Source organism: Portunus trituberculatus, chromosome 40, assembly GCF_017591435.1.
Source record: "Portunus trituberculatus isolate SZX2019 chromosome 40, ASM1759143v1, whole genome shotgun sequence".
NCBI classification, from domain to species: Eukaryota; Metazoa; Arthropoda; class Malacostraca; order Decapoda; family Portunidae; genus Portunus; species Portunus trituberculatus.
The window spans coordinates 23,869,472-23,889,471 of record NC_059294.1 but is presented as its reverse complement, the minus strand read 5'-3'; the positions used below and the strand labels follow the sequence as shown (position 1 = coordinate 23,889,471).

The 20,000-nt window shown below is 46.7% G+C and overlaps 1 protein-coding gene across 7 annotated transcripts in view; it reads left to right on the top strand.

Moving 5' to 3' along the window:
• Positions 1 to 20,000, top strand: part of LOC123515814 (active breakpoint cluster region-related protein-like) — a 178,181-nt gene that overhangs the window by 128,752 nt on the left and 29,429 nt on the right. For 4 of the 7 annotated variants that reach the window (XM_045274660.1, XM_045274658.1, XM_045274655.1 and 1 more), the window contains one exon: positions 15,709 to 15,753. The exons of the other annotated variants lie outside the window; for them this stretch is intronic. In XM_045274660.1, coding sequence (XP_045130595.1) covers positions 15,709 to 15,753 — 45 coding nt within the window. The remainder of the gene's footprint in view (positions 1 to 15,708; positions 15,754 to 20,000) is intronic. 7 annotated transcript variants of the gene reach the window in all.

Below are 20,000 nucleotides of genomic sequence, written 5' to 3'. Positions count from 1 at the left end.
TCCTCTTCTTTTTCTCTCCTCTCCTCTCATCTCCTCTCCTCTTTTTCTTCTCTTCTCTTCTCTTACTCTCCTCTCCTCTCCTCTCTTCTTCCTACACGTATATTTTTCTTTTTCACATTTGGTTATCTCTCTCTCTCTCTCTCTCTCTCTCTCTCTCTCTCTCTCTCTCTCTCTCTCTCCCCGCAGGTAAGAACACTCAGCTCACTTGCAAAATAGCATAATCGGAGGAACTGTGGGCGTGAGGTGGGCGGGAAGGGAGGTGAGCGGGTTGTGGGACTAGTATTGTGTTTGTCTAGGGGGCGTGGGCGGCTGAGTGGGCGGAGGAGAGTTGCTTGTCTTGGGTAGGTGGGGGTGGGGGAATAAGATGAGGATAAGGAAAGAGAAGGGGGTGATTGGGTAGATGGGGTGGGAAGGGAAGTGGGATTGGGTGGGAGGTGGCTGAGGTGGGAGGAAAGAAGCAGTGTGGGCGTTTAAGAAGGGCTATTGATACCAGAAATTGTAGTGTATGAGAGAGAGAGAGAGAGAGAGAGAGAGAGAGAGAGAGAGAGAGTATGAAAAGAAAAGTAAGGAAAACTGAACAAGAGTTACAACTGGAAAAAGAAGAGAGAGAAAAGGGAAAGTAAAGGAGAGAGAGAGAGAGAGAGAGAGAGAGAGAGAGAGAGAGAGAGAGAGAGAGAGAGAGAGAGAGACGCCCACATCCTTACATTGCTGAAGAATTTGATGAGCAACAGACTATGCTGAACGCCCTCATGTTTGCAATCAGGCGCCGCGCATGACCCTGCAGAATGAGAACGATGCGAGGAGGAGGAGGAGGAGGAGGAGGAGGAGGAGGAGGAAGAGTAGGAGGAAGAGTAGGAAATTACCAGTAGGATGATAGTCTTTAAGTAGAGAGAGAGAAGCTATGAGAGGAGATAAGGGAAAGGAGGAGGAGGAGGAGGAGGAGGAGGAGGTTGGTCTTCTTAACCTTTCACTAGGGCAGTGCAGGTCAGCTTGTGAAAGGGGAAGGTGGCGACTGCTCTGCCCTGACCCTCCTCCTCCTCCTCCTCCTCCTCCTCCTCCTCCTCCTCCTCCTCCTCCTCCTCCTCCTCCTCCTCCTCCCAGCATACCTACGTACGCTCCATCCTTTCAGTCTCATAACATTCTTTCCCTCACTATGCTGTCACATGTCAAACTCTCTCTCTCTCTCTCTCTCTCTCTCTCTCTCTCTCTCTCTCTCTCTCTCTCTCTCTCTCTCTCTCTCTCTCTCTCTCTCTCTCTCTCTCTCTCTCTCTCTCTCTCTCTCTCTCTCTCTCTCTCTGGTGTCTTAAAGTGTCTGTTGTTATTATGATCGCCGTGGTGGTGGTGGTGGGGGTGGTAGTGGTGGTGGTGGTCCCTTTGATAAGAGTCGTGTGGAGAGAGAGAGAGAGAGAGAGAGAGAGAGAGAGAGAGAGAGAGAGAGAGAGAGAGAGAGAGAGAGAGAGAGAGAGAGAGAGAGAGATATGAGAGGCGAATGGTGATTGTGTGTGTGTGTGTGTGTGTGTGTGTGTGTGTGTGTGTGTGTGTGTGTGTGTGTGTGTGTGTGTGTGTGTGTGTGCAAAGATGTGGTTGAGATTAGTTAATTAAAGAGGTGAAAGAATGGATGGAGAAGATGGTGAGATTGAAAAGGAAGAATGGAAAGAGAGAGATTGAAGAAAGGAAGAAATAGAAGGAGATAAATAGACCACGAAAAGAAAGATTAGCTAGAGAAAAGGTGGGAAAAGAAAATTAGATAACAGATGTAACATGAAAAAAAAAAAAACGAAAGGACGAGATATGAAAAAAGAAAACGATAAAAAGATGAAGGATTTGAAGAAGACTTGTGAAAAAGAAAAGACAGATTAAAAAATGGATAAGAAATAAAAAGGAGGAGGAAGAAAAATGAAAGACGAACACAAACAAAAAAAATACGAAAGATGAAAATAACGAATAATAAATAAAACAGAAACGAATAATGATGTAGACAAGAGCAAAAGAAGAAGCGTAGAAGAGTAGGAGAAGGTACAGAGAAGAGTGTAGAGGATGGTGAGGGGAAGGGGAGAGGAAGGGGAGTGGGGAGTGGGGTGATGGGGTGAAGAGGAACAATGGTTAGAGTGATTGGTCGTGAGGAAGGTTTGCTCCCCGGCCTTCCCACGCCCACACGGGAACCTGTTTTAGAAGGGGAGTGAAACAGTTCTGAGAGAGAGAGAGAGAGAGAGAGAGAGAGAGAGAGAGAGAGAGAGAGAGAGAGACTAAATTTCAATGATTCATCTTCAGAGGAATTACTTGTCTTTACCTCTCTCTCTCTCTCTCTCTCTCTCTCTCTCTCTCTCTCTCTCTCTCTCTCTCTCCCCGTGACTGGACAAGGGACAAACACAACCACAGCTTCACCTTCCAAAATAGGTGCGATGTTCCGTTGACCTGTGCTACCTGACGGAGAGAGAGAGAGAGAGAGAGAGAGAGAGAGAGAGAGAGAGGTGGGACTAAAAACTCACATAAGAAGAAGACGCATAAATGTTTTCAGAGATTTTTCCTTCCGACTTAATTCCTCTTTTGAAACTGAAAATGGTAATCCTAAATATGTAAAAGAGAAAGGTCTGCTACTACTACTACTACTACTACTACTACTACTACTACTACTACTACTACTACTACTACTACTACTACTACTATAATGCAGATAATGAAAACACCACGAGATACTACTACTACTACTACTACTACTACTACTACTACTACTACTACTACTACTACTACTACTACAATGCAAATAATGAAAACACCACGAGAGGGGAAATGAAAAGGGAAACACCGTCTGCCTGTGAGGTCTTGCAGTGACAGCAGAAGGAAAGCAGCTTAGTGTATTGCAGGGAAGAGCGGAGAAAAGAAAAAAAGAAAAAAAAAACACGTCTCTTCTTTCCCCCTTCACTTGTGGGAGGAAAGAAGTGAGAGAGGGACGGAGGGAGGGAGGGAGGGAAAGAAGGAGGGAAGGTCGTGTCCTCATTTCTTTTTCCCCTTCGCAGAAAGAATGTGCGAAAGATTTATTTACACACACACACACACACACACACACACACACACACACACACACACACACACACACACACACACACACACACACACACGTTCTGGAAACCTGTTCTCACTGACTCACTCGTATTTCGTGTATGAGAGAGAGAGAGAGAGAGAGAGAGAGAGAGAGAGAGAGAGAGAGAGAGAGAGAGAGAGACGCACGCAATATTGACAGGTAACCAAACACGCACACGCGAAGTTGAATGAGAGACGTCAGTAACCCAATACCATTAGTGTGTGTGTGTGTGTGTGTGTGTGTGTGTGTGTGTGTGTGTGTGTTGTCTGTGACCTCGATAAGGGCGTGGTCTTGTCCTAAGGGCGTGGCAACATCTCAAAAAATATTCCTCTTATATTTTACTTTAGTTGCATGAAAGGTGCCTGACTGATTGACTGACTGACTGACGAAGGAAGGAAGGAAGGAAGGAGGAGGGAGGGGAGGGAGGGAGAAGGAGCTGTGAATGATATGTTGGAGGAATGAAGGAGGGAAAGGAGGAAGGATTGTAAGCAGTAGGAGGGAATGAAGGAAGAGAGGATGCTGAATTAAGATGAATAGATGAAGGAAGATGATGTAGGAATCGAAAAATATGAGAGAGAGAGAGAGAGAGAGAGAGAGAGAGAGAGAGAGAGAGAGAGAGAGAGAGAGAGAGAGAGAGAGAGAGAAATGATGCGTGGGTGGATGGTTGGGCAGGAAGGGTGGAAGGAAAGGAGGCCGGGAAGGAAGGAAGGAAGGAAGGCAGGGAAGAATGAAGGAAGGGAGAGACAGAGTTACCGATTAAAACTTTACTTTCTTAAGACTCATGCAAAGTTACCTCATATCAAATTTCCTTACCCAAGAGAGAGAGAGAGAGAGAGAGAGAGAGAGAGAGAGAGAGAGAGAGAGAGAGACACCTCCAAGGGCACATCAGACCATTATATCACTATTAAAGCAAACTTTCTTTCTTGTAAGGACTAAGTTATGATAATGTAATAAAAAAAATGTGTATATACTTGAAGATAAGATTGATGCAGTAGAAAGAGAAGAAAGAGGAGGAGGAGGAGGAGGAGGAGGAGGAGGAGGAGGAGGAGGAGGAGGAGGAGGAGGAGGAGGAGGAGGAGGAGGAGGAGGAGGAGGAGGTAGTAACAGAAGAAAGAAGAAATAAAGGTGTAATAAAACAGTGAGATTGTAGGGAAAGAGAGGTGATGGAAGAGGAAAGAGGAAGGAAAGGCAGTGAAGGATGAGGATGAAAGACGAGAGAAGGAGAAAGAGGAGAAGGAAGAAGAAGAGAAAGAAAACACTAGGAAAGAAAATAAGATACAAAAGACGTAGTGAAGGAGGTGAAGGAGGGAGGGAAGACAATAAAAAAATGGAAAGAGAAGGAGAAGGAAGAGAAGGAAAAAGAAGAGGAAGAGAAAGAAAACGCTAGAAAGGAAAAATAATACAAAATGCGTAGTGAAGGAGTGAAAATGTATTAGAGCGAAGAGGAGGTGGTGAAGGAGGTAAGGAAGACAATAATATGGGAGGAGGAGGAGGAGGAGGAGGAGGAGGAGGAGGAGGAGGAGGAGGAGGAGGAGGACAACAACATCTCCCCACTAGAGGCTTCCTGAAGACCATTATGGCGAAGGAAAAGGAAGCAGAGGAAAGAAGGAGTGACGGGAGATTAGGAAGGATGGTGGGGAGAAGAGCATCGCAGGAGGAGGAGGAGGAAGAGGAGGACGAGGAGGACGTCTAGACAAAAGGGCGTGGCCATAGAAGCAAAGGAAGGCGATGTGGGCTTTAGGACAGAGAGAAAGAGAGAGAGAGAGAGGAGAGGGAGAAGTTACTTTAGTCCTCCCACCCAACGTTAGCAAACTCTACCTACTCTTCCTTTCCTCCTCCTCCTCCTCCTCCTCCTCCTCCTCCTCCTCCTCCTCCTCCTCCTCGAAGTGCCAGCCCCCCACGGTCTTCCATATTTACTCCTCACCTCCAGCAGCCACCCACTCCTCCTCCTCCTCCTCCTCCTCCTCCTCCTCCTCCTCCTCCTCCTCCTCCTCCTCTTCTTCCTTTATACACCCTTTCCCTTCCCTGCCATCTTCCCCACATCCTCCTCTCTCCCATCTTCCCTCCTCCTCCTCCTCCTCCTCCTCCCACCCACCTTCTCCCCCTCCTGTACTCTATTTCCCTTTCACTTCCTCCTTAAATGGGACACTTGGTTCACATTACCACTACTGCTACTTCTACTACTACTACTACTACTACTACTACTACTACTACTACTACTACTACTACTAGAGAATGTTAAATCGAAGGAAAGGAAAAGATGATGATATGAAAATGTAATCTATAAATAAACACACACACACACACACACACACACACACACACACACACACACACACACACACACGCCACGTTGGTCATTGTTTTTAGGGCAAGAGAACAGTTTTAAGATGCGTTTTCCCTTCGTTTTCCCTCTTTCCCTATTCCTTTCCTTCTTTCTCTCTCCTTCCATCTTGTTTTTTATTTAATTTCTCTTTCTCTATCTTTCCTTTCCTTTCCTCTTTTAGTTTCTTTTGTAGCCATTTCTTCCTTATTTCCTCCGTCTTACTCTTTCTTTTCCTCTCTCCCTTCCTTCCTGTGTTTTCCTCCCTTATCCTCCGTTTCCTCCTTTCCTCCTCTCATTCCCCTTCCTTCCCCTCCTCGTCTCATTTTCCAATATCCTCTCTTTCGTTCCTCCCCTACCCTCCTCTTCTTCCTTCCTCTCCTAACATCATCTTCCTTCCTCCACTCTTGTTTCCTCCTTCCTTCTCTTTTCCTTTTCATTTCCTGTTTCTTCCATCCTTCTCTCTCCCGTGTTCTCTTTGTTCTTATCTTACATATTCTCTTACACTTTCTTCCTTCTATTTCCTTTCCCTTCCTTTCCATTCTTTGATTCATTCTCTTTTCCCTCTCTTTCCCCTTCCTTTCCATCAGTCCTTTCCATTGATTTGTCTCTTTCGCTTTTCTCTTTCCTCCTTTCCTCCTCCCTTTCCATCACTCCTCTCCTTTGACTCCTCCTCTTTTCCTCTCTTTCTCCTCCCTTTCCTTCACTCCCTTTAATCTTTTTTTCTTTGTTCTCTCTCCTTCCGGCCGCCGCACCAGAATTTATCAGCAACACGTCAGCAACATGTTTACGGCCTGCACCAGACACGTGTTGCATTCTGAAGGGTATTACTTAGAGAGAGAGAGAGAGAGAGAGAGAGAGAGATTGGATTTTCTTTTGTCTTTAACGTGTCTTAGTTTTCTCTCTCTCTCTCTCTCTCTCTCTCTCTCTCTCTCTCTCTCTCTCTCTCTCTCTCTCTCTCTCTCTCTCTCTCTCTCTCTCTCTCTTTACAGTCTCCTTTAATTTGTCCTTCCCCTCACTTTTGCCTCTCCTCCCCTCACCTCCCCTCGCTTCTCCGCACTTTCCTCTCACGCCACAAACGTAATGAGGGTTTGATGAGGCTGAGGGGAAGGGGAAGGAGGAAAACACGGCCGCCTTCGCTAATTTTCCTCCTCCTCCTCCTCCTCCTCCTCCTCCTCCTCCTCCTCCTCCTCCTCCTCCTCCTCCTCCTCCTCCTCCTCCTTGCACCAGTACTATTGTTTAGGGTCACTTCCTTCACCCTCCTTTCTCCTCCTCCTCCTTCTCCTTCTCCTTCTCCTCCTCCTCCTCCTCCTCCTCCTCCTCCTCCTCCTCCTCCTCCTCCTCCTCCTCCTCCTCCTCCAGCTGTCACCTCTGTCATGCCCTTTGGAGTAATAGGCCGAGGTATTACGCACGCCCACACTCGCGCACACACACACACACACACACACACACACACACACACACACACACACACTGTCGGCCTTGTCTGTTCCATCCCCGTTAAGTGATTTACATAGCCACGGCGCTGACCTCCTGCCGGGGGGGTGAAGGAGGAGGAGGAGGAGGAGGAGGAGGAGGAGGAGGAGGAGAAGGAGGAGGAGGAGGAAGGAAGGGTGGGGATTGGTATGCGTGTTAGACTTTGTTATTTTACACTTCCTAGTCTCTCTCTCTCTCTCTCTCTCTCTCTCTCTCTCTCTCTCTCTCTCTCTCTCTCTCTCTCTCTCTCTCTCTCTCTGTTTTGACTATAGCTTTTGTCTGTAGCTTTTTTTTCCACGTGTGTGTGTGTGTGTGTGTGTGTGTGTGTGTGTGTGTGTGTGTGTGTGTGTGTGTGTGTGTGTGTGTTTGGGAAACTTTAGACGTAAAATGCTAAGTAAGTTCAGTTGCAGAGAGAGAGAGAGAGAGAGAGAATGGGGAAGTGAGAGAGGGGGTAAAAACGTGAGGTGGGGCTCTGTGGGGGGAAGGCGAGCAGGTACAAAGGGAAGGTGAAAGATTAAGCTGGAGAACAGGGTGGAGGCAGGGAAGGAAAGGGAAGTGAAGGGAGGAGGAGGGAGGAAAGGGAATGTGGAGAAGGGGAGAGGGATCTGAGGGAGGAAGTAGGGTGGAGGAAGAGGAGGAGGAGGAGGTGCAGAATAGGTAAGATTATATAAAGGCAGCGGTTCAAGGTGAGGAGGAGGAGGAGGAGGAGGAGGAGGATTAGTAGTAGTGGTGGTAGTTGTAGTTGGACAAGGATGAGAAATAGAAGTGATCGTAATGGTAGTAGTAGTAGTAGTAGTAGTAGTAGTAGTAGTAGTAGTAGTAGTTGTTGTTGTTGTTATTGTTGTTGTTGTTGAGTATAGGAGGAAAGGAGAAGAAATAAAAGAAAGAGGAGGATAAATAGAAGAAAAAGGGTAACACACACAAGGAAGGAAAAGTATAACAGAAAAATGACCGAAGGAAACAGGAAAACGTGAAAGAAACTCATAAAAACACTAGATTGCTGAAGAATGAAAGATGAGAGAGAGAGAGAGAGAGAGAAGGAGGCTGCAGGTGAGATTTGGACATATCAAGGTAGTTATGGTGGTGGCGGTGGTGGGGATGGTGTGGTGTTTGTTGTGGTGGAAGGTAGGGGCAGGGCAGGGTAGTGAGGGGTGGTGCTGGGAGGGGAGGTTGGTGTGAAGGGGGAGGTTGGGTCACCGTACGGTACTGCGCGCCTGGGAGGGTTCTGGGGAGAGAAGAGTGAGAGGGAGAGAGGGAGGGAAGGAAGGAAAGAGTCGTGAGAGGAGAGAAAGAAAAAAAATCATTTTAAGATTTTAGCGGGTTGGGTTCCGAGAGAGAGAGAGAGAGAGAGAGAGAGAGAGAGAGAGAGAGAGAGAGAGAGAGAGAGAGATAAGGCTTGTTTAAGGAAAAAAAAATGGAGCAGGGTAGGAGAACTGAGAGAAAAATAAAAATAGAAAGGAAAACCAAAATCAATTCAGGGAAAACGAAAAATAACTTGGAATGAGACAAAAAAATCGAAAAGAAAGGAAAGAAGTGTTAATTAAAAGAGTTTGGAAAGGAAAGAAATAATGTAAATATTAGGAATTGGGGAGAGACGAGGGGACAGAGAGGGAGGGGAAGGGAGAGAAAGAGAGAGGAGGGGGCACAGGGAGGAGATGAGGGGAGGAATGTCAGGGGTGGGGGGTATGAAGGGGAAGCTAAGTCGGTAAGCAAGTGTGTAATAGAGGTAGAAAGTGAAAGTGTGTGTGTGAGTGTGTGTGTGTGTGTGTGTGTGTGTGTGTGTGTGTGTGTGTGTGTGTGTGTGTGTGTGTGTGTGTGTGTGTCACTCTCATGCCCTACAAATGGTGCATCGTCCTCATCCACATTGAAGAGAGAGAGAGAGAGAGAGAGAGAGAGAGAGAGAGAGAGAGAGAGAGAGATTTAAATAAGCAAACAGTGGCCTTGTCTCCGTCAGCGATGCTCACTTAAACTTAAGCTTCCTAGAGAGAGAGAGAGAGAGAGAGACAGAGACAGAGACAGAGACAAGTAAATAAAAGGGAATAAGAAAAAGAAGATATGGAGTTAGGAAATAAGAAACAGAATAGAAGTGAAGTAAAGAAGAAAATGAAAAGATGGAAATATGAGAAGAAAATGGTAATATAAAAAGTAAAGTAAAGGAGGAAGGAATATAAAGAGAGGCAAAATTTTAGAGTGAGGGAAGAAGAGAGACGTTGAGTGAGAGTGGGTTGGGAGTGCTGAGAGTTGTAATAATAGTCTCCCATGATTCCTGACGTGGCTCCTGCAGTGTTATTCCCCATGAGGCTTAGGAGTTTGCCCCTGCCCTGACCTTTAGCGAGGGGGGTCGGGAGGCTGCAAAACAAACCCTTGAGTGAACCTATGAAGCAATGAAGCATAGGAGCCAAGTGAAGCAGTGAGATAGCTGTGGTAATCTGATCCACTCAAAACAAGATAGATGGAACAAGAAAAGAAGGAATGAGAGAAATAGAAAAAATAAAAGAAGGAAGACAGGAAAAGTGGAAAACCTAGTACCGTGTAGCATAGTTGTGTTAACCTCTGATCTACTCAAAATAAGGTAGATGGAACAAGAAAAGAAGTAGGAATGAGAGAAATAGAAGAATACAAAAAGGAAGAAGGAAGAAGTAAGAAAAATGGAAAATCTATTACATTGTAAGATAGTTGTGTTGCCTGATCCACTCAAAACAAGATAGAAGGAAGAAGAAAAGAAGTAGGAATGAGAGAAATAGAAGAATACAAAAAGGAAGAAGGAAGAGATAGGAAAAAAGGAAAATCTAGTACATTGTAAGATAGTTGTGTTACCTGATCCACTCAAAATAAGATAGATGGAACAAGAAAAAAAAGAGAAAAATAAGAGAAATAGAACAAAAATAAAGGAAGAAGGAAGACAGTGAAAGTAGACCACATATTAACGCACGTGGATCAAACAGTAGTGAAGGAAGTGACTCGGTGGATCAAATGGAGCAGCGAAGCATTGGATCAGTGAAGCGAGTGAAGCATTGACTTCCAAACCCTTCCTTACCTAGACCTTTTTTTTTTTTTTTTCTTTTTCCATGATTATCTGTAAATTTAAGGACATTCTCTCTCTCTCTCTCTCTCTCTCTCTCTCTCTCTCTCTCTCTCTCTCTCTCTCTCTCTCTCTCTCTCTCTCTCTCTCTCTCTCTCTCTCGTGTATATGTATTTGCAGCAGCTATAAAAGGGAAGAGGTCACTGGTCGGAGAGAGAGAGAGAGAGAGAGAGAGAGAGAGAGAGAGAGAGAGAGAGAGAGAGAGAGAGAGAGAGAGAGGATTGAGCGATCATCCCCTGCCCTTTCTTTTCTTTCTATTTTCTTTTCTTTTTTTTCTTTCCCTTTTGGCGCCTCGCTCACCCCTGAAGACTATATCTACCTCAATCCCCCACAATTCCTCTCTCTCTCTCTCTCTCTCTCTCTCTCTCTCTCTCTCTCTCTCTCTCTCTCTCTCTCTCTCTCTCTGTCGGTTATTCCTTTGCAATATTCTTCTTATCCCTCCTCCTCCTCCTTCCTCCTCCTCCTCCTCCTCCTCCTCCTCCTCCTCCCAAATGCTTTCAAATACATTCACTTACTAGCGTCGTCTTCAAAATCCCAATAGTAACAAGATTTCAGAGGAGGAGGAGGAGGGGGAGGAGGAGGAGGAGGAGGAGGAGGAGGAGGAGGAGGAGGAGGAGGAGGAGTGAAGAAAAGGAAATAGGTAGATAAACGGAGGGATACAGTTTGAAGCAAAGGAAATGTATATGAAAAGGAAGACAAGGAGAAGAAAGAAAGATGGAAAAAAATGAAGGAATATTGATAAAAGGAAAGAGAGAATGATGAGGAAAGAAGGAATAGAAATTGAGAGAGAGAGAGAGAGAGAGAGAGAGAGAGAGAGAGAGAGAGAGAGAGAGAGAGAGAGAGAGAGAGAGAGAGAGAGAGAGAGAGAACAGGAGATAGACAAGTCGATATGAGAGAGGAGATACACAAGAGATAGAGAGAGAGAGAGAGAGAGAGAGAGAGAGAGAGAGAGAGAGAGAGAGAGAGAGGGGGGTAGAAAGGAGAGACACTACAAGAGACAAGGAGGGAAGGAGGAAGAGGTAGAGATAAGAGATAAATAGAGAGTTAGACAGCCGGAGGGGGAATGAGAGAGAGAGAGAGAGAGAGAGAGAGAGAGAGAGAGAGAGAGAGAAGAGGGGGGAAGAAACAGCACCACAGGAGGGCAGAACAAGGCAGCGTGGAACATAATTGAATTGCGCAGCACGTGTTGTGTTCTGCGAAACCTAACGAAGATAGAGAGAGAGAGAGAGAGAGAGAGAGAGAGAGGGAAAGAAGAACAATTGAAGGTCAAAAGGTACAAAAAAAGACAACAGTGAGATAAGAGGAATAGAAAAAAAGATGAAGGAGAGGAAAGGTGACAAGGGAATGAAGGAGTGGAGGGAAGGAAGGAGGAGGTGAAGAGATATCAAGTCAGGGAGGAGGAAAGTGGAGATTAATGCCTGTATTCAGAAACGCTTCCCTCTCACCATCACTGCTTTACAAAGGCTCCAATGGAAGATTCTGGTGTTTTCAAGAGTATCTTAATGGATCTGGTGGTAGATTGGCAAAATTTCTAGTTCGTTAAAAGGAAAAATTCTTGCAAAACCCGGCTACTTGTCTCTGGCCTTGGAAGATTGTCGTAGTGAGAGTTGAAGGCGTTTCTGTATATGGGCGTAAGCTGTACTGTGGTGGTGAGATATGGCGCGTTGTGGTGGGTGCAGTGTGGTTGAGGGGACAATGTTAGGGGGAATATTGCGTGTGTGGTGTGGTGTGGTGTAGTGTGGTTGAAGTACATAATAAGTCAGTGTGGTGTTATGTGGCTGTTCTAATCTGGCCGAAGGTATGGTGTTGCTGGATTCTCTCTCTCTCTCTGTGTGTGTGTGTGTGTGTGTGTGTGTGTTTGTGTGTTTCACTGTTTGATCTGCTGCAGTCTCTGACAAGACAGCCAGACGTTACCCTACGGAACGAGCTCAGAGCTCATTATTTTCGATCTTCGGATAGGCCTGAGACCAGGCACACACCACACACCGGGACAACAAGGTCACAACTCCTCGATTTACATCCCGTACCTACTCACTGCTAGGTGAACAGGGGCTACACGTGAAGGGAGACACACCCAAATATCTCCACCCGGCCGGGGAATCGAACCCCGGTCCTCTGGCTTGTGAAGCCAGCGCTCTAACCACTGAGCTACCAGGCGTGTGTCTGTTTGTGTCTGTGTGTCTGTATCTGTGTGTCTGTTTTAGTGTATGTATATACGTATGTCTGCCTGACCTAGTCCACTCTGACCCCTGACCCTTGTTACCTGGGCGCCCTGATACTCACCTGTCATAAACATACCTGTCCTGTTACCCACTCTCTCTCTTTCTTCACTCATCCGTGTCACTTCCCTTTCACTCATTCACTCGCTCATTCCAAGCCACTTACCTTCCTATCATTTACACGAGTCCTCCATCTGATTTTTGTTCCGTTTTCTTTGCTTCATTCCTCACTCTCGCCTCTCACTAGCTCATTTTGTATATTCATTTATTGTATATTTCCCTTTCCTTCTTTGTTTTGTCTTCCCATATACAACTGTTCTTTTTTCCTTCTCCTTCTTACTTCTCTCCCCACTTCTCTCTCTCCTCTCCCTTCCTCTCCCTCACTCACTCCCTCCTTCCTTCTTGCTCCCTCCCTCCCTCCCTCCCTCCCTCCCGTTTCAAGTGACTGAGTGTGACAGGTTTTAGGAATGAGAAAGTGTTGTCTTGTTATTATCATTCTTGTGATTTTTGTGATCTCTCTCTCTCTCTCTCTCTCTCTCTCTCTCTCTCTCTCTCTCTCTCTCTCTCTCTCTCTCTCTCTCTCTCTCACTCATAATAAAAGTTTAAAGTTTACCAGGCCGTGAATCCGATTTTCTATACTAAAACCAGAAGCATTTTCCCTTTCAATATTATTTAAGATTTTTTGCGCCACTTTCAAGAACCAGATTACTTTTTATGGCTATTTTTTTTTCTTCTACATTTTTTTTCTTCTTTCTTCTTTTTCTTTTTTTCTTGGGCAGGTGTATTGCATGAACTGAACTGTGTGTATGCTGTGGGGTGTGGTATGTGTTGGGGGCGGGGGTTAGGGGGGAAGAGTTGGGAGGAGGAGGAGGAGGAGGAGGAGGAGGAGGAGGAGGAGGAGGAGGAGGAGGTATGCATTAGTGTATTTGTGGTACTGGAGTATTGTGGAGGTCGAGAGAGGCGGGGAGGAGGTTGATGTGGTGATTGGGAGAGGGTGTTGGAATGTGAAGGGGTGAAAGGGGTGAGGTGTGGTTGTACTTAGGGGGTGGAGAGGGGAAGGACTAGTAGTGGGGAGGTATAAGTGGGTGTTTCCTTGTCACTGGGGAGTTCTAGGGAGGGTACCATGGCAGTAATGGGGAGGTTATGCTTCTTTATTTATTTATTTGTTTATGTCGAGTTTTTTTTTCCTCCGCGTTCTAAAAAAGTGTGATGGTTTGGGTAGCTGTGAGGGGTCAAGTGGTGTGTGGTGTGGTGTTGTGGAGAGGCTGTGTGGTGGTTGTGGTGTTGTGGAGAGGCTGTTTGGTGGTTGTGGTGTTGAGAGGCTGTGTGGTGGTTGGTGGTGATGTGGAGATCCTGTGTGGTGGTGTGGTGGTGTGGTGGTGTGGAGAGGCTATGTGGCGGTGTGGTAACAGAGTGTCCCCTTGTGTCTTATTGGGCAGGTGTCGCTCTGGAAATTACCTGGGTCACGGCACTCATTAAGGGAGCTCCCCTACCCCTCACTTCCCTCACATTCCCCTCTCCTCACTTCACCACTTGCCCTCAGCTCTCCCTCTGTCCCCTCACTGCATGTATCCTAGTCACCTCTCTCTCTCTCTCTCTCTCTCTCTCTCTCTCTCTCTCTCTCTCTCTCTCTCTCTCTCTCTCTCTCTCTCTCTCTCTCTCTCTCTCTCTCCCACGCTATCTCACTATTTATGTCTCCCCCTCCTTCCCTCCCCTTCTCTCTCTTCTCACTGCTATCTCTCCATCCTCCCTCCCTCCCTCCCTCCCTCCCTCCTCGCTTTAGCACATTCAGTTTGACCTTTTCCCTCACCTGTTCTGACCCCTTCCCCTTACTCCCCTCCCAGCCTTCCCTCCCCTCTTCCTTCCCTCCCCACTGACCTTTCTCTTTGATGGTTTACCAGAGAGCACGTCCCCCGCGGGGTTGGGAGGAGAGGGGAGAAGGAGAGTGCTTTGCTTTTTCCTCCCCTCCTCCTCCCTCTCTTCCTCTTCCCTCCCATCTTTTCCCCTCACCCCTCTTGCCCTACCTCCTCTCATACTCCGGACTTACCTCCTGTCTGCCCCTCCCCCTTTCCCCTACCCCTCCTCCTCCTCCTCCTCCTCCTCCTCCTCCTCCTCCTCCTCCTCCTCCTCCTCCAGCGAGAAATATTGAGGTGCACGTGACGTCACAACACGGCTGGCATTGCATGCGCGCATGCTCGCGCGCATACACACACACACACACACACACACACACACACACACACACACACACACACACACACACACACACACACACACACACACACACACACACAGACATTTGTCTTCACACGCATATTTGTGTATTTATGGAATATTTCTTTGCTTTTTTTGTTTATTGAATGAGAGAGAGAGAGAGAGAGAGAGAGAGAGAGAGAGAGAGAGAGTCAGGTACAGCATCATTACATAGAAGGCGTATTGAGATAATGGAGAGGTAGGAAGAGAAGGGATGCGAGGAGGTAGATGAGGCGGGCAGGGAAGGAGGGGCGCGGTTCATTGCAGGTGCTAACAGGTAGATCAGTAAGCTAGAGGGGAGGAGTTCCATAGAATTAATAGAATTTGTCTCACCTTTCACCTCTGTAACTCTGTCTGTCTGTTTGTCTGTCTGTTTGTCTGTCTGTCTGTCTGTCTGTCTCTATCACTCATTTATTCACAGCTCATTCACCTCTTTCCCTCGTTTCCTCATTTATTTCGTCATCTTTACACTCCGTCACTTTATTATTCTTTTCAATAACCCCCAATTTTATTCTCTTTCACTCATTCAAGACTTCCTTCTCCATTTCATCTTTCGAAGTAACCCCATGAACGTGCAATACATACTATTACTCACCTTACTCGTAAATATTCTACGTACTTATTTTGCAGCCTCATTAGACACTCACAATAACATTAGTAACCCGCAATTCATCATAAACTCAAGTATTGTATCTCTTTATCACACATATACTATCAATTAGACACTCCTTCCCACTCTTGTATCTCTCACTTAATCACTTTTCCTCAAATATACTCCGATTTATAACCACACACTCACTCTCACTCACCCACCCACCAAAATTCTACGCATCGTCTACCCACCTCTTAGTAGTCTACCCCTTCACTTCACTCCCTCGCCGCCGCCATCGCCACCGCCACGCGAGCCAGCACCTCTCTTAAAGGGTAACATGTGCTGCTGACGGTGGTGGTTCTTCCGCGACACTCACTCCCTCCAGCATGTGTCTGTGTGTCCGTCTGTCCGTTTGTCTCAATCTGTTCTTACCTGTTTGTATTTTTCATAGTATTTGAGTCAAGTGTGTTGTATCCCGCCATTGTGTGTGTGTGTGTGTGTGTGTGTGTGTGTGTGTGTGTGTGTGTGTGTGTGTGTGTGTCCTTCCTGTTTCCTTGTGTTTGTCCTTTGTTTGTAATTACTTGATTTCTAGTGTGTTTTTTTTCCTATTATTATTATTGTTAACTTTTTCTCGTTTCCTCTTGATGTTTATACTGATTGCAGGTGTTTTTCTTGTTACAGGTACGCCTCATGTGTTGCAGCAGCGCCATCCGCCAGACAGACCAGGTAGATGTGTGAAGGATGGTTTCAGGAGGAGGAGGAGGAGGAGGAGGAGGAGTTGTAGGTGGTGGTGATGGTAGTGGTAGTATTGATTGTGGAAAAAGAGGAAGAGAAAAAGATGGAAGAGAAAGAAATGGAGTAGGTGATCAGGATAAATAGGAGTAGAAGATGAAAGGAGATAGTGATAGTGGTGAAAGAAGAGGAGAAAGAAAGGACAGAAGAGAGAGAAGAGAAATAAAATTATTGTAATGATGACGAGGAGGAGGAAGAAGAGTAGTAGAAGGTGATGCAAGAGAAGAGTTATAGAAGTGGAGTTGATCATCCTTTGGTGTTATTGGCGAGGGGAACTGGTGGTAGTCAGACTGGTGGTGGTGGGCAACAGGATAATGTAACGGGAGTGCGTGTTGTAGCGGGAGTTCTGTTTTCTGAAGAGTCTAATGGCCTACTTACACATCCTCGTGATCTCAGAAGGACTGGTGTTGGTGGTGGTGATGGTAGTGGTGGTGGTGCTGGTGGTGATAGTGGTGTTGATGCCTCTGTTGGTTAGATTGATGTTTTTGTAAAGTTCTATAGATTGAAAGTTAAAATGTGTGTGTGTGTGTGTGTGTGTGTGTGTGTGTGTGTGTGTGTGTGTGTGTGTTGCCAATGAGGTTATGGCGTATTTATAGTAATGAGAGGCAGTAATGGATTAGGTTAGGGTAGGATAGGATAAGGTAATGGAGCTGTTATGGTATGTTTTAAGGAGCTGTGTTATGTGACCTCTCTGTGCTTAGTGTTTCCTTCCCAAGTCATCCCCACTTCCTTACCACCTCTCCCTTCACCATCTCCTACCACTCCTCCCTTCTCCACCCCCCCCCCTACTGCACATCCTTCCCCATCTCCCTACCTCTCCTTCATCACTTCTCACCTGGCCTCCTTTACTCTGCCCACCACAGCTCCTCCCTAGCTCCCTACAGCTCCTCCCATCACCACCAATCTATCGCTCCTCCTTCACCTCCCTACCCCTCTTCCCTTCACCTCCCCACCACGCCCCCTTCTCCCCGCGGCCTCTCAGCTTTGCCTTAAAAGGGAGGCCGCCTCTTCTATCGGCTTCCGGTTTCCTTGGTGATTATTTTTAGGCACCTCCTGCGAGAGGTTTCTTCAGGATCCCAGCAGGGGAGGGAGGAGGGGGAGAGATAAGGGGAGGAAGTGAAAGGAAGGGGAAAAATTGGAAAAGGAGGGGAGATAAGAAGGAAAGTGATAAAGAATGTCTGTGTGATGTTGGGTGTGTGTGTGTGTGTGTGTGTGTGGGTGTGTGGTGAGGTGGAATAAGGAGAGAAGGGGAAGAATTATGAAAGGAGGAAAAATAAAGACGAATAGTGTTAAGGAGAAAGGGAGAGGAAGAGAAGACATGGAGATAATAATGGAAAAAGAAAACTGATCATAAAAGTTGAAGGCGAGGTGCAAGATGTATTGGAAAGGACTTAGGAGCATAAAGATGGTGGAGGAGAGGAGTGTGTTGAGGTGGACAAGGAAGAGAAGGAGGAGAGGAGTTAGCCAGGCGTGGGAGCAGACAGGTGCAACAGGTGAGCACCACCACCACCACAACCAAACCTCCGTGCCCCGACGTCTGAGTTACGTCGCCACAGCCGCCTCCGCCGCCACCACCAAACGCTCCACGACCTGATGTATTTGTGCCTTCATATCTAACGATGGCTCGAGGTGTAGAAGGAAGAGGAGTGGAGGTGGTGGTTGGTGATGGGGGTGGTGGTGGTGCTGATGGAGGAGGAGGAGGAGGAGGGGAGAAAGAAAGAAAGAAAGAAGAGAAAAAGAAGAAATGGGACACAGGACAGTTACCACGATAGTTGTTAATCCCTTAGAGACTAACGTATGTGGTGTGTGTGTGTGTGTGTGTGTGTGTGTGTGTGTGTGTGTGTGTGTGTGTGTGTGTGTGTGTGTGTCATCCATCATTTATTTTCCACATCCAAGGCTTTCCGTTACTCGTGGTTGTTGCGTCCGCGCTTTCCACAGTCTCAATTCGTCTCTTTCCACGTGTTAGTAGACAACAGTAAATTCTGTCCTCGTTCCTCGCCTTCCTGCAACATTTACCAGGGAAGGACACGCGGCGGTACTGTGACAAGGATGCTGAGTGGAGCTCGTAGCTCACCGCCAGGAGGAAAGAAAGTGCTAAGTTGTAGCATTGTCAGCACCTTGAGAGTGGGTCTGTGTTAGAGTGACACGGTGGTCGGTAATTGGTGCGGGGAGGGATGTGCGGCGGTGTGTTACTAGGAAGGTGTTGCAGGCGTGGTGTTGCCTCAGCGTCGTGGTGGTGATCGAGAGTTGCAACCCTTGCGTATTTCCAGTGTAAACATGCACAGTCGCGGCGGGAGGCGGCGAGGGTGGAGGTGGTGGTGTTGAGGATGTGATACTGGTGGTGGCGGTGCTTCTGGGTGTAAGGTGAGGTGTTAAGTGCTTCTCTCCGTTATGAGTCAATTAAGTGTTCTTCCTGTTGTTTTTTTTTTTTTTTTCGCGTGGGTGAGTTAGTGAAAGTCCGCCGCGGAGCAGAGATCCTCCTGTCCTGCGGCAAGGTCGTGGCGGCGCCCAGAATGTGAAGGGGGAAGCGTGGAAACGAGTGGCGGAGAAGAGATTTTGTGGCTGCGAGAGAAAAGAAATAAGATGATCAGGAAGTAAAAGAAAACGTACCCCACCGTGAACACTGACCGTCCTCAACCCCAGGGGACGCCAGAGTTGCTGAGTCCTGCCCCTGGGTGCGCTGAGGGGGGAATTCGGGTGATTCAAGTTTCCCATAGTGTCGCTTCTCAGCTACTACCGTCCAACTTATCACCACTCCCCACCTGATCTCCAACCCCTTGCGGCTCGCCACCCTTTCCTTGCCCCAGCTGAGGAAGGTTGCGGTGAGTGACTTCCTTGTAACCAGTGTGTCTATCCAGGCCTTAGTAATGACACGTGACACACTGCTAGGGACACCGTGGCTGCTTTATACAGGCACTTGAGAACGAAGCGAGGATATGCAGTGAAAGGAGATGATTCACTTGGTATTCGTCATGTAGGGTTAGTGATTCGTTACTCCGGCACTCAGTTATTGTGCGTGTGCTTAGTCGTTGGCATTTGTTTATCGAGTTGATGGTTGATGTTTGTATTGTATGTATGTATCTCTGTAAGGCTTCACGGACAGTCAGAGCCATCATACTCCCCTTAATCTCAAAGCCGGGAGGGGAGTGCAAATGGGGTCCTTTATTCTCCATTTCAACTTTGGATGATTCTGGGCATATTCCTCCTACTCCTCCACCCTCTGACTACTTCATCCCTAAAATTAAAATTCTTTATAAAGACGTTTTCCTGGCCCTCTCTGGCCTTGATTCTCGGAAGGCTTACGGTCCGGATGGAGTCCCTCCTGTTGTTCTCAAAAACTGTGCTTCCGAACTCGCTCACTGCCTGGTCAAACTCTTTCATCTGTGTCTCTCTACTTCTATTTATCCTTCTTGCTGGAAGTTTGCTCACATTCAACCTGTCCCTAAAAAGGTGACCACTCCAATCCTTCTAACTACCGCCCTATAGCTTTGATTTCCTGCCTTTCTAAAGCCTTTGAGTCTATCCTTAATAGGAAGATAATGAGGCATCTATCAGCTCACAACCTTCTCTCTGATTGCCAGTATGGTTTCCGTAAAGGCAGATCTACTGGTGATCTTCTTACTTTCCTAACTGAATCTTGGTCATCCTCTTTTAGGGACTTCGGTGAAACCTTTGCTGTCGGCCTTGACATATCGAAAGCCTTCGATAGAGTCTGGCACAAATCTTTAATTTCTAAACTACCCTCCTACGGATTCTATCCTTCTCTCTGTACCTTCATCTCCAGTTTCCTTTCCGATCGTTCTATTGCTGCTGTAGTAGACGGTCACTGTTCTTCCCTAAAACTATCAACAGTGGTGTTCCACAGGGTTCTGTCCTATCACCCACTCTCTTTCTATTATTCATCAATGATCTCCTAAATCTGACTCAATGCCCTATCCACTCCTATGCTGATGATACCACCTTGCATTATTCAACAGCGTTCAACAGACGCCCAACCCAACAACAATTAAATGACTCAAGGCGAGATGCTATAGGACGCCTAACTTCTGATCTTTCACTTGTTTCTGATTGGGGCAGAGAAAACCTGGTTTTGTTCAATGCCTCAAAAACTCAATTTCTACAACTATCTACTCGACATAACCTTCCAGACAACTATCCTCTCTTCTTCAATAACACTCAAC